The sequence below is a fragment of the Cololabis saira genome, chromosome 17 (genome assembly GCF_033807715.1).
Source record: "Cololabis saira isolate AMF1-May2022 chromosome 17, fColSai1.1, whole genome shotgun sequence".
Taxonomy (NCBI): Eukaryota; Metazoa; Chordata; class Actinopteri; order Beloniformes; family Belonidae; genus Cololabis; species Cololabis saira.
This window is the reverse complement of record NC_084603.1, coordinates 19213328-19225303: the sequence shown is the minus strand read 5'-3', so window position 1 is coordinate 19225303 and position 11976 is coordinate 19213328. Positions and strand designations below refer to the sequence as shown.

The 11976-nt window shown below is 37.4% G+C and overlaps 1 protein-coding gene across 1 annotated transcript in view; it reads left to right on the top strand.

Moving 5' to 3' along the window:
• The window catches only part of hpse2 (heparanase 2), a 71254-nt gene that overhangs the window by 404 nt on the left and 58874 nt on the right, over window positions 1-11976 (top strand). Inside the window, exons 2-3 of the mRNA XM_061745653.1 lie at window positions 1652-1806; window positions 2822-2983. Coding sequence (XP_061601637.1) covers window positions 1652-1806; window positions 2822-2983 — 317 coding nt within the window. The remainder of the gene's footprint in view (window positions 1-1651; window positions 1807-2821; window positions 2984-11976) is intronic.

Genomic DNA, 11976 nt, shown 5'->3' with positions numbered 1-11976 from the left:
GTATGAGCAAATATATAGCTCTCCTGCTTGTCATCCTAGCGGTCTGCATGATTGGCCACCTCTGAAATGTTTGGGGTGTTCTTTTATCCATTACGCACGCAGCCACGTTGTCTGAATTGTCATGGAGTCATCCATGCACGCTTCATCCTCTCAGAGCAGCAACCGAGCTGTCCAGTGCTCGGCATTTATTCACACTGATGTCCATGCCATATTAGATAATCTAGCGAGCCGTAAAGTCAATAATTATACAATAAGCTATCAATTATGGACATGATGCTGATCCATTTTACGCAATTGCAGATGTGAAACAGCTTGCTGCACACAGACCAGCACGATTAGAAAAACACTTGCTCTTTAGTTTGCAATATTTAGTATTCATTTTAGAAGTTAGTATACCTTGTTATACAGATTTATTATTATTGCCTCGTAATTACTAGTCATTTTTCGCAAGAATAACTTAAAATTTCAGTACAAATGTAATTTTATTTATATATGTCGACTTTAGCCCACATATTTTTAACTGTATAAAAAAATATTATCAAATGTGTACCTTTTAAATTGTTATTATTACTTTTTTAGTTGATTATTTCCCTGAAGAGTCAAAATGTGGCACAATAACTCGGGCTACATGATACGTGACGCACTGACTTGTCAAAATAACTTCAATTCAGTATTTATACTAACTTCATAAAAGTGGAAAAAAAAGTATAGAAACCCGAGGATAGACTCTATCTTTATATTTACTGGGGCTTTGTAAACACAGGAAATCTAATTAAGTTTTGTGAATTTCAGATTATTTATGAAGTTTAAAAAAACGAGTTCAAGTATGAATATGAATAATGGAATATTAATGTTTTACTGTTTTATGGGAGCATTTTAATTCATTTTATTTCCATCACATCACATACTTGCTGTTTTATTCTAGGTTACACGTTTTACTATTTCTTAGTCTTCACTCTCATTCATTGCAATGAACAATATCATAAACCTGTTATTTCAACAAATAAAGTTCAGTGTAACCTTGAAGTGTCTACTGTAAGGCCCGTTAACCTACTTTTCTCGTGTTCCTCCCATTTTATTGCCAGTCCCTTCTGTAACCTCATCAAATTTGTTTTCATTTCTCAATATTAATACGCCAGACAGTGAATTCAATTACCCTATAAATCAGGGCAACCTGCATGCGAAACTCTACGCAATGACCAACCAGCTTCCAGATGCCACTTTGTTTTGTAGCAGGAGGCAATTAAAACAGCACGAGTTGAAGAAATAGAAAGGTACAAAATAACTGTTCAAATTTTAAACACTTAGGTACGCCCTAATTGATCTTGCGTAAGGTTACTGCCCTGTTCCTACCTGCGCTGCTGTCCAGCGCTTTTCCCTGCGGACGGAAGTCGTTTCTTGGTCCACTCAAATATATAAAAACAAACATATGTGTGTATTTACTTCATATTCCGTTTTAATATTGAACAACTCAAGAGCTGTGAAATATATACATTAACAGACAGGAGAAACTTCTTCTGGCCCTCTTAGATAATTCTCTAATTGTGAATTGAGGACACACTGGTGAGAGGCAAAATCTGTGGCGCATTATTTTTTTTTTTGTCTTCAGTGAGTTTACTTTGTTTTGTTTTGTTTTGTGTTGTGTCCGCAGCTCCAAGCGGCTGGTGACCCTGGCGCGCGGCCTGTCGCCCGCTTTCCTGCGTTTCGGCGGAAAGCGGACGGACTTCCTGCAGTTCAACAACCAGAAGAACCTGGCCAAGTTCAGGGGCCCGGGACCAGACTACTACCTGAAGAACTACGAGGACGGTGAATGGACGCCGACCACGGCTCGTGGCCGAGGCCTCGCGCTCCTGCCCTAAAGCCTGAATTATGGTTCTGCGTTGGTGTAACGCGGAACCATAAATCAGCCTTGAGAAGCGCCGTCCGCGTCTGCTGCTCTCATGTCCTTTTGTTTCACCCTCTGTGAACAGTCACAGCAACATTTGGAACACAGTTATAATTTTCCTTAAAGTTGTGATATTTATTTATTTGAGAACTCGACGCCGTATTTGTGAAATAGATTGCGTTGTCGGTTTGGGCGAGTTTAAGCGTCCCTGGACAGATTAACTCATTTTTCCACGCTCCCGTTCATCTTCAATTGTCAGTACAGGGACATGACAATGTGTCCTCGTGAGTCATAGCTCCAATTAAAGAAATAAAGGTGTACTTTTCATTTTTAAGTAGCCCTCACGGAATTATGTTGGTATAATATAAGAAATACCTGAAGTAAAATACAGTAGGATAGGCTACAATTGAATATAACTCCTAAAATTGTCATATATGACTTAACACCTCATTTCAACACGTGCAACATTACCTATTACTTACCATTACTTATATTTTCAAATCATAAAGGCTGGATATTTATACAGCTATAAGGCAGTGCATGGACTGATAGAATTATTAAATTATAATTGAGTGCATATAGGAAACAAATAATGGTTAAAAAAATGCATAAAAAAGTTAATAGGGGTTGTTATATTTTCATTCCATTAAAAAAAGTCAAAATGATACAACTGGCTTAATTTGCAGATTTTTTTTTATTTCCATGAATACCAATAGACACAAAAGCACAACGTTTATATATATATATATATATATATATATATATATATATATATATATATATATATATATATATGTATATATATATATATATATATATATATATATATATATATATATATATATGTATGTGTGTGTGTGTATATGAAATCACAAATAAACTTTTCAAATGTATTTAATTACTGTAGCACTAACTTCTGTTTTTCCTGGCTTGCAGATATAGTGCGTAGTGACATAGCATTGGACAAACAGAAGGGCTGCAAACTGGCCAACCACCCTGATATAATGCTGGAGCTGCAGAGGGAGAAGGCTGCCAGTACTCAGCTGGTCCTGCTGAAAGAGCAGCTATCCAACATCTACAGCAACATTACAATAACAGGTAGGAAATCACTCACAATCGCTTTTTTTGTGTGTCCCTGCTCATATTCCGCCACGGCCTCTGGACTCTGTTGGTCATGCTCATATATTTGTGAGCATTTACATAAGGTTCCAGGCACACCACTCAACCATCAGCTTCAGAACGACAAATGTAATTTAGGAAGAAGGAATTTTGGGTTGGATAGTGAGGTGCGGCAGCAGAGGCTGGTAAACGGAGCATTGAGATTTTCGCTGTTAATGTGATTGCAACTAGTGCAGCCCAACCGCAGAAAGAGCTCTGGAGTCTTGATTTTGGGTGGGCTGCATTTCATATCTGTTATTGTACTTGACTAGGATGGGAACGTTATCCGCAGTGGAGAATAAATGAGCCATAAATGAAAGATAGGATTTGCCTGCAGTGCACAGAATTGTCTTAAATAGAGGTCCTGACTGTGAATTGTCAGAAATTATTTGGAATTACTCTTTGTTTTGTTTTACAGAGTTTTTATTTCCAAATGAAATTATTTATGCTGACCGTCGACCGAAAGGGCAAACATTCTGTTTAGCTATAATAAATAGAACCTTTTTGTTGCCCTCTCGCTTCTTATCTTTCTTAGCATCTTGAAAATTCAGTTACTTTGTGGTGGTTGTTTTGTTGTTGTTCGGGCAGGATTTTTATCCCAAAACAGATACACACCCTGAAAGTGAGACTTGAAAACCAGGGATCTTGCAGAAAAGTTATTTTGGACTTGGGAATTGACTGGTCACTCACTCTTAGAGAAAACATGAATTTACTTCTGAGACAGAACCAAAATCCTCCTTACAAAGTGGTTAAATGCTTGGGTATACAGTAGTAAAGCACACAACCCCATACTTACTGTTCATACAGGGACATATGAAACATTTGGCCACATATTTTGTAAAGACTTTGACAAATTACACAAAAACAAAGAATCCCAATCTGCATCAACTCAAGCCTGGTTGAATTGATCACGTATGTTTTCGGTCGTTGCTAAGACAGAACCGAGGGTCTCCCATGACTGCGCCTGCAGTGTATTTCTCATGTATCAGATGGTTCTGCTTTCCTGCAAGAAACTGACCCATGCATGGTTGCATAAATGAAAAAGCGAGATATGAGCCGCATACATCAGCTGTACATTTTCAAATCGTCTCAAGTGCGACAGTCAAAATATTTCCAGCCAACATTTATCAAAGAAGACAAATAGTAAGAATTTGGACCTGCTCGTGTAAGGAGTCGGCCAACAAATTTAGTTCAGGAGACATGATCTGTAGCACATTCATTTTTAAATTTTGCAAGCATGCTAGAAGGCCTTTTAACACTATAGTCTTTTTATAATCACCTGTTCCTAAGGGTTTTACTCATCTTCAATATTTTTAGACAATCAACATTAACCTTAAAAGTTTCTATGAATCAGATCTTTTTGTTTTTTTAATTAAAAACAGCATAAGTGAATTTGCAACTATTCCTTTGAATTGTTCAAGTTTTATTTAAAAAAAAAGTTTTACATATACGAAATGGACATGAGGCATGGCGCAGAAAAAAACGATGGTAATATTGGTGTCACTTTCTAAACTGCAATAAATGATCTTCTCAGTTTCTGAAAGGGATGATCTTTTTGCTTAGATCAAATTTATCCATCCATTCTGGATGTACTATATTGATAGGGTCTTATCTTTTCTGGATCTGTCACAGAGAGAAGAGCAGCCCATGACGTATATACTGTATAACAACAATAAAATGTTGTTTTTCTGCATTTTAGAACATATATAGTCATTTGTTAAATAGAAGTGAGACACTTCATTGACATTTATCTATTTTGCACTTGCATGTCTCTGCTGTCTGTTTCTTCCAGCAGCTGCATTCTGTGTTCTGTCTTGCATTTGAATAGAAAAAAAGTAGTATCGTCAAATATCAACTTGTGATCAATGACGCTCCGTAGCAGCTGCATCGTCAAGGCTTCTTGCATGTGATCAGCTGTCAAACTAGTCTCTTGAAATAATCACAAGCCTCTAATTTCAAAATCAGCTTAATTAACTGGCCAACTGATCAACAGCAACACTTAAAAAAATATTGTATGACAATCATCCTACGTTTAAAAAAAAAGATACACTAGTATTGCCCAAACAAAGTTACAGTAATCAAAGCAAAGCCCTCATTTTGTGAAGTTTTGTTATTTTAATGCACTTCTATTGTCATACAATTATTCTCTGAGTTTCCTACTCGTTTACTGGACTAGTCATTGTCTCACACACGTGTGGCATACTGCTAATGTTTCTTAATTTCAGGACCACGTTACCCATAAACCCTGCAGCTTCCTGTCAAGAGGATATCCACTTACTTTTTTAATCTGGAGGATAGAGGGAAACCAGTTGTGTCTGTGATCATGACTTAAAAATAAACATATAAAATCATTTACACATGATGAAATATGCATGTTTTTTTTTAAAGCTTGTTGTTGAAACTAATTATTTTGGTCAAATGTCTATAATCTCAAAGTAAATATTAAAATTGAATTTACAGGTGGGGAAAAGCTGAAATATAATTTGAAAATATTGATGCAGTAAAACATATGGTGAAAATTAATCACAGTAAAATGTTATTTTTCCCATGTGCTAGACATTTTTGAATCGGTTTACTGATGGATTGGGACCCCATGGAGGATTTTGTCTCTCTGATGTAGAGCTCTCGTCCTAATGGTTCCTATTAAGAAGTAGAAAACGCTGTTGAGAGGCAGTGAGACGCAGCACGCTGCTTTTTAGCTGCAAGTCAGAATGGGAGATGTCACTCACATGTCTGAAGGTTACTTTTGAACAAAAAAACCTATGAAGATGCCAATCCTGTTTGTTTTTTGTGGAATTCAACATATATTGTAGTGGAGAAATAGCAGAATAAGCCATGGTGATGCTGACAAAGTATTGGAAGCGTGGACATGTTTGAATGGTCGTTCCAAGCTGATTAAACTGAAATCACGTTAAATCTGTGCAAATACATGTCATCTCTTTAGTGGAGAGAAATAGGTGTCTAGAGGCACTGCGGATGTGTTTGAAAATGGTCTGGTAACAATTAGTCCAGAGTCAATGTTCCTGTATGGGTGTGTGAAGGCAGGTGGTGTTCAAAGGACTTTTTTAACAGTCTTGCACCATCCTTTTCCACTCACCGCTGTCTGGCCTTTGACACAGGCTTGTTAGAGCCATCAGTAATGGGGCCACCATTTGTTAACATGTACACCAACATTCAGCAGGGGAATTAAGTTGAGCTATTACCTCGACATAGACAAGGTCATGGTCAGCGTCATTTCATGTCTCTGCAGGAATAAATCCTTCCATCTAGTTTCCTCAAATTTTTTCTTTACTCTTTATTCTTTCCTTTGCTCCTGTAATTTATTAATTCCTTCCCACAACTTAAACATGCAACTTCATTTTCTTTCTTAAGTTTATATTTCGTTTATTGTTGTTTATTGTGGCTTAATTGAAGAATGTTTATTGTGGCACTTAATTGATGAATATTTATAGCCTGACACAAGCAAAACATTCTCTCAAAACAAACTGAAGAAATGGGAGTAAAATGTGATTTTATCAGTAAGGTCTGCAGCCTCTGATAGTACAATAGGAGACAGTAATGAGAAAAGTAGCTTGATATTTGTTTTGGAAATATTAAGTGTTACTCTTTTAAATGTCAATTTTTTCATTGGTTTTTAACCGACAGGAAATTTGCCAAATAAATTAAATGTACACACAGTGCATCTAGTTGTAAATGATTGCACCACCAAAAAGAGCTACACTATCTAGCATGCTCAGGAAATCAAAAATAACGTGTACTCTTGGACTTCTTTTAAGTAACCTCTCCAACAAATAAAAATAAAAATATAAATTATAGTTAATATAAATAAAGGATACAATGCTCTTTAATAGTATAGAAATTGTGGTACTTGGTGAGTTTTTTCCCTGCTTCTAGACACAGCACGGGGGGGATATGGCTTATGCTAACAGGGAATACAATATTTTAATGTCTTTGACATAGTTTGCACATTGAAACCATGAAACGTGTGTTGTTTCTGATAAGTGGTCAAACTAACAAATGCTTCAAGCCGTTTGTTTGTCTTCGAACCACCAGAAACCACTAAAAATGGCACATGGTTACAGTGTGGCTTGAGCCAGCTGAGACATGCATGTCGCGCGGCCAGTGTGGATACCCGATCAGTTAACATGGAAAATGAAATAAAAATAATCATGCTCTGCATGCACAACGCACACACCCCATGCTGTCGGTGTGAAGCCAGCCTGGGATATGCATCCTCCTTGGAAGGGAGCTTCAGTAATCCAGATGGGTGATGTGCAGAATATTGAACAAAGCCCATGGGTGGAGACAGGCTTAAGTCGCTGTAATTAAACTCAACTTCTAATGAAGATAACACTGTATTTACTATATTATATAAAAATATACTCACAGAATCAGAAATTTGAAAAGAAAAAAAACCTAATTCAGCTCAGAGTACGACAATCGAGCCACCTTGTATTTATCTCCACAGCTTCACATGATGCTGCATTTACTGCATCTTGGAACTGGAAGGTTGAAGCTCCATTTGCTTCAGCTTTTTTTGTCACTAGTTGTATAGTTCACTTAATGTAAGATAAAATTGACCTGTTAATGCTATATCCTGTTTTTATGTGATCTTTTTTGGGAAGCGCTTACATTTCAGAAGTTAGAGTTGATAACCTTACTTCTGTTCCCAACTAAGAATTCCAATCTCTTGATGACATTATTTAGATGAACATCAAACTTGGAATCTCAAAAGGAAAAGGAATTACAACTTAATTTTGACTTATTTACCACCCAGGTTGCTTAATTTTTTTTAAGGACATGCAGAAAGATTGCATCCAGGACCAAATTTCAGATGAAAGGAATATACATAGCTGAAAATAAAACTGCCTGTCTGTTTGGTGTGCGGTGGTACAAGCTTTGTTTGGCTGCGTGATCTTGTGAACTCTCATGCTAGATCCCTTTTTTGGTCTACACCACTATAATAATGTGCTTTAAGGATTATTTATTGTCATTTGTGTACAAATTTGAACTTGAATTGTTGCTCAGGTATACTGCGTATAAAAAAAAAACAGTGCATGGGACTAGTATTACCTGGGGACCTGAAATTATCTGTAATAATCATAAAAATTCCACCTCAACTCACCTACCCCATTTCAGTAAACACAGAAGTCTTGGGATGATTTTCATCCAATATAAATGTATTAAGCTTCATGCAGATACCAATTTACAGTTAGCCTACGGTTTAATTTACTGTTACTTTGGCAACTTAAACACATACATCATTTTCAGATTTTGCCAACTGTCAAAATATGCATTGTTACTGTTACTGTAGCTGTAAAGTGACACATCCAACACATCTGAGGATTAATGTTTGTAAATGATAGAAAATCACAGACTACAGCTGTCCAGGTAACACTAGTCCAGAGTGGCTGGGGCTTAAAACTAGCTTCTATGATCAGAGCGGTAAAAACGGGCCTAAGAAGACAATATGCACTGTATACCTGCGCTGAGCAAAGTTTCTCAGACATTTGATAAAGAACTTAGGACATTTTGTCAACTTGTGATGAAAGGATAATATGCCTCCTGTAAGGGATGAAAAGATTGACTGTACTCCAAAAGGCATGAGATAGTGTGTAAGAAAATTCTTCTGTGCAAAGTGTTTTTTTTATGTCATGGCACTGCTATTGTTTCTCATCCTACTAGTGCGATTGTTAAAGTACATGGTAGTTATAGACCATCATTTAAGTGTACTGATTTTGAATGCTACATGGCATTGTTTTTTAAAACATTTATTTCAGGGATGAGAGATTAATAGGGTCATGGCGATCTGCCAGAGCCTATCCCAATTAAGTACGGGCAAAAGGCAGGGGTTTACCCTGGATATGTCATCTGTCCATCAGGAAATTTGGTTACACTCAGCAGTCGGTCCAAGAATGACTACTGAGTAGATGGCCAGGTCATGTACAGGATCATTTATAATATAACACACTTTCCTTTTGTTAGATTCACAAAGCTCGACACATTTAAGAGGCATTCAGTAAAGCAAATCATCCCAGAAATTGTTAACAGAAATACATTCATAATATAAATGTTCTGTAGTTTCATTGTGGTCACGATAGAATGATCAATTATTCTGGTCAAAACCAAAACAAATTCTTAAGAATCCCCAGAGAGAGATATTTCACTGTGAACCTTCATGTGAACCTCCTTCAGTTTTTTCATTCGACAGGAAATTTGAGGAATTTTGATCTCAGATTCTCAGCATCTGTTTTTGGAAAAATAACTTATGGATTTTTTTTGTTTGAAGATAATTGATATGATTTTCAGTACAGGGTTAAACTCTAAAGCTGGGTAGTATAACGTCAGTGAAGCCATAGCCATTTATAAAAGTAAAGTAATTTATACCATTCTATTACATCATTTGTGCTCTTCTAACCAGATGTCTTATTCATTGAAGCATCATACGTTCACCGAATGTGCAGGTGTGTTCTTTATTCAAATATTTGACCACCAACACCTGTCATTCTATAGGCCTGCTATGCAACAGGTCAGGGTGGGACGTTTCAAGGTAGACTAGGATTTGTATACTGGAAAAGTTTCCAGAAGTAGTACACCAAGTTTTTTATTGGATTTTAAGGATTGTGTATTTGTTTTCAAACTGAAGGCTACATTTTGCAAACTGAGCCCTTATCAGCAGTTTAGGATGTATTTTTGCAAACAGCCATACACACAAATAAACATCACTTGTCTTCTCATTCAATTTTTGGTTTTGTTCTAGAAGTAGTTTTTTCGTGCTACAAGACCACAAGCAAAAAAAAATAAAAATAAACATATGGCATACAGCCCTGGGTAGTTGTTTATCTGGTTCATGACTGTGTTGGCAGGATTAAAGTCTAAAAGAGAAGGAAGACTTTCTTGTGGGATTGCTAGAAAGCCAAATAGAAAATAGCCAGAAAATCCCAGACTTTGGACTGGTTGTGCACTGCTGCACGAGCATTGACACCTACAGAAATATTATCTTTATGGCAGAGTCGAGATATGAAAAACCTTCCCGCGTCATAAAAACAGGACCAGGGTTTTGTAAATCAATACCTTAATGAATCTATTTAGGAAACAATTTCTTTACACTAATGAAAATTGAACGTTTTGGCTGCTATGAATAAAGACATCTTTTGGAGACAAAAATATCTGAAGACTTTAATCAAAATCTCTCCAACACACTCCCTGTTAAGCATGCTTTGGCCTCGGAGATGGAACAATTAATTACGTTTAATACCAATAAATTGTAGACGCTATGACAAAAAGAAAAGAAAGATGATGAATTCTGCAACAGTTTAACAATACTGTACATATCCTAAAATCCCAGATGGACTTCCCTCAAGAGGTACAAGCTGAGGCTCTACTGCTGTGTAATGAAAGGAAATTAAGACTATTGAGCTGTCAGCAGTGGCTGTGTACTTGTAGTTGGAGGCTATGTCCCTGCTGAATGTGCTTACTGATCGGCCAATGATAAGTTGGCACTGAAAAGTGAGTGGCTGGCAGTGGCCAACAAGAAAGTGACTGCTCCACAGCTGTTGCCAGTAGCCTACTTCACAATATTCCCTAAATAGAAAAGATGGCAAACGAAATTAGTCTAATAGTCATAGCTTTGGGATTCTAATAACGTTAGCATTGGAAAATTTAATAGGTTGGATAGCAGAGTTATAAGATAATCTAACAGGTATCTGCCTTAAGCGCATAAGTTGTCGCCCATGTTGAAAGAGTAATTACTTTCCCATTTACTATCACCAGCTGCTCAGCTACCAAAGTTTCAGCAACCATTGATTACGCAAAACTCTGGGTATTTTATCAATGGGCTGCATCTGAGTTGCATCAGTACAGAAGTACTTGCAGCTCTCTGAACAATTGTATGCTCCGTGTTCAAAAAGCAACTCAATCTCCATGAGCTTCCATGTTATAATGTGCAATTTTACAGCAGAAATAAACATATTCACAGCCTAGTACAAAAACGAAATAAATACAAAAAATATAACAAAACAAAAAAGGTTTTGGTCTCCACAGCTAGATTTCACATCCAAGATACGGTTGCATTACAGTTTGTGATGTTAACACCTTATCATTTTAGATGATAGCCAATAACAGACCAGAATCACTCTTACTTGAAGAAGTCCCGTGAACGGCTTGCAGCCTCTGGCTGAGCCTTGAGGCCTTTTGCTGGGTGTGACTGCTGATGGCTGGCTGGCCGATGGACGGGAACCGAATTGGCAGCTCCGGGCCGACCTGCTCTGGGCGAGCCACCTATGGCTCTGTACCATTCAGGGGCACACCTGTAAGCGTCTGAGTTGCGGTTGCAGTCTAATTGCTGGTGCTGTCAAACTGTTTACCTGAGCCACTTAGGCTAGATAAAGGCTAGACTAGCAACTAATGACCATGGCAGCTGTGGTGGAGCATTGCTGGAGCTCTTCTAGTCCTCATTACAACTCTGGCAAACCTTCCTTCTGTTTCTGTAGTGACATAAGAAATGCGAACAAATGTAAAGTAATGTTAGTCAGCATCCGAAGTTAACATGAGCCAGGCTAAGCTACAATATGTAGCCTTTGGTAACTGTGTGAAGTTGGATATTTTCTATCTGACTGCCAGGTCGGTTCGTTTCGGCCATTTGCCCATGTTTGGATTGACCAGGTTTGAGCAGAGTCACTTCCTCCTTAGGCTTAAATTTTAAAACTACTGTTCAGAAACCTAAGGTTGACATCACGGACGGTTTGACCAATTCTCCTTTTGCAGTCTATAGCATTTATGGCAAGTCCATGCTTAGCAATTGTACAGTATTAGGAAGTTATAATAATCCACATGCAATGATGATGTAGAAGTTGGTATAAAGTCAGCATAACAGAGCAAATTACTTCAAGAGCTGCAACTGCTTGAACCTTCCAAGTTTGACTTCCCATTTC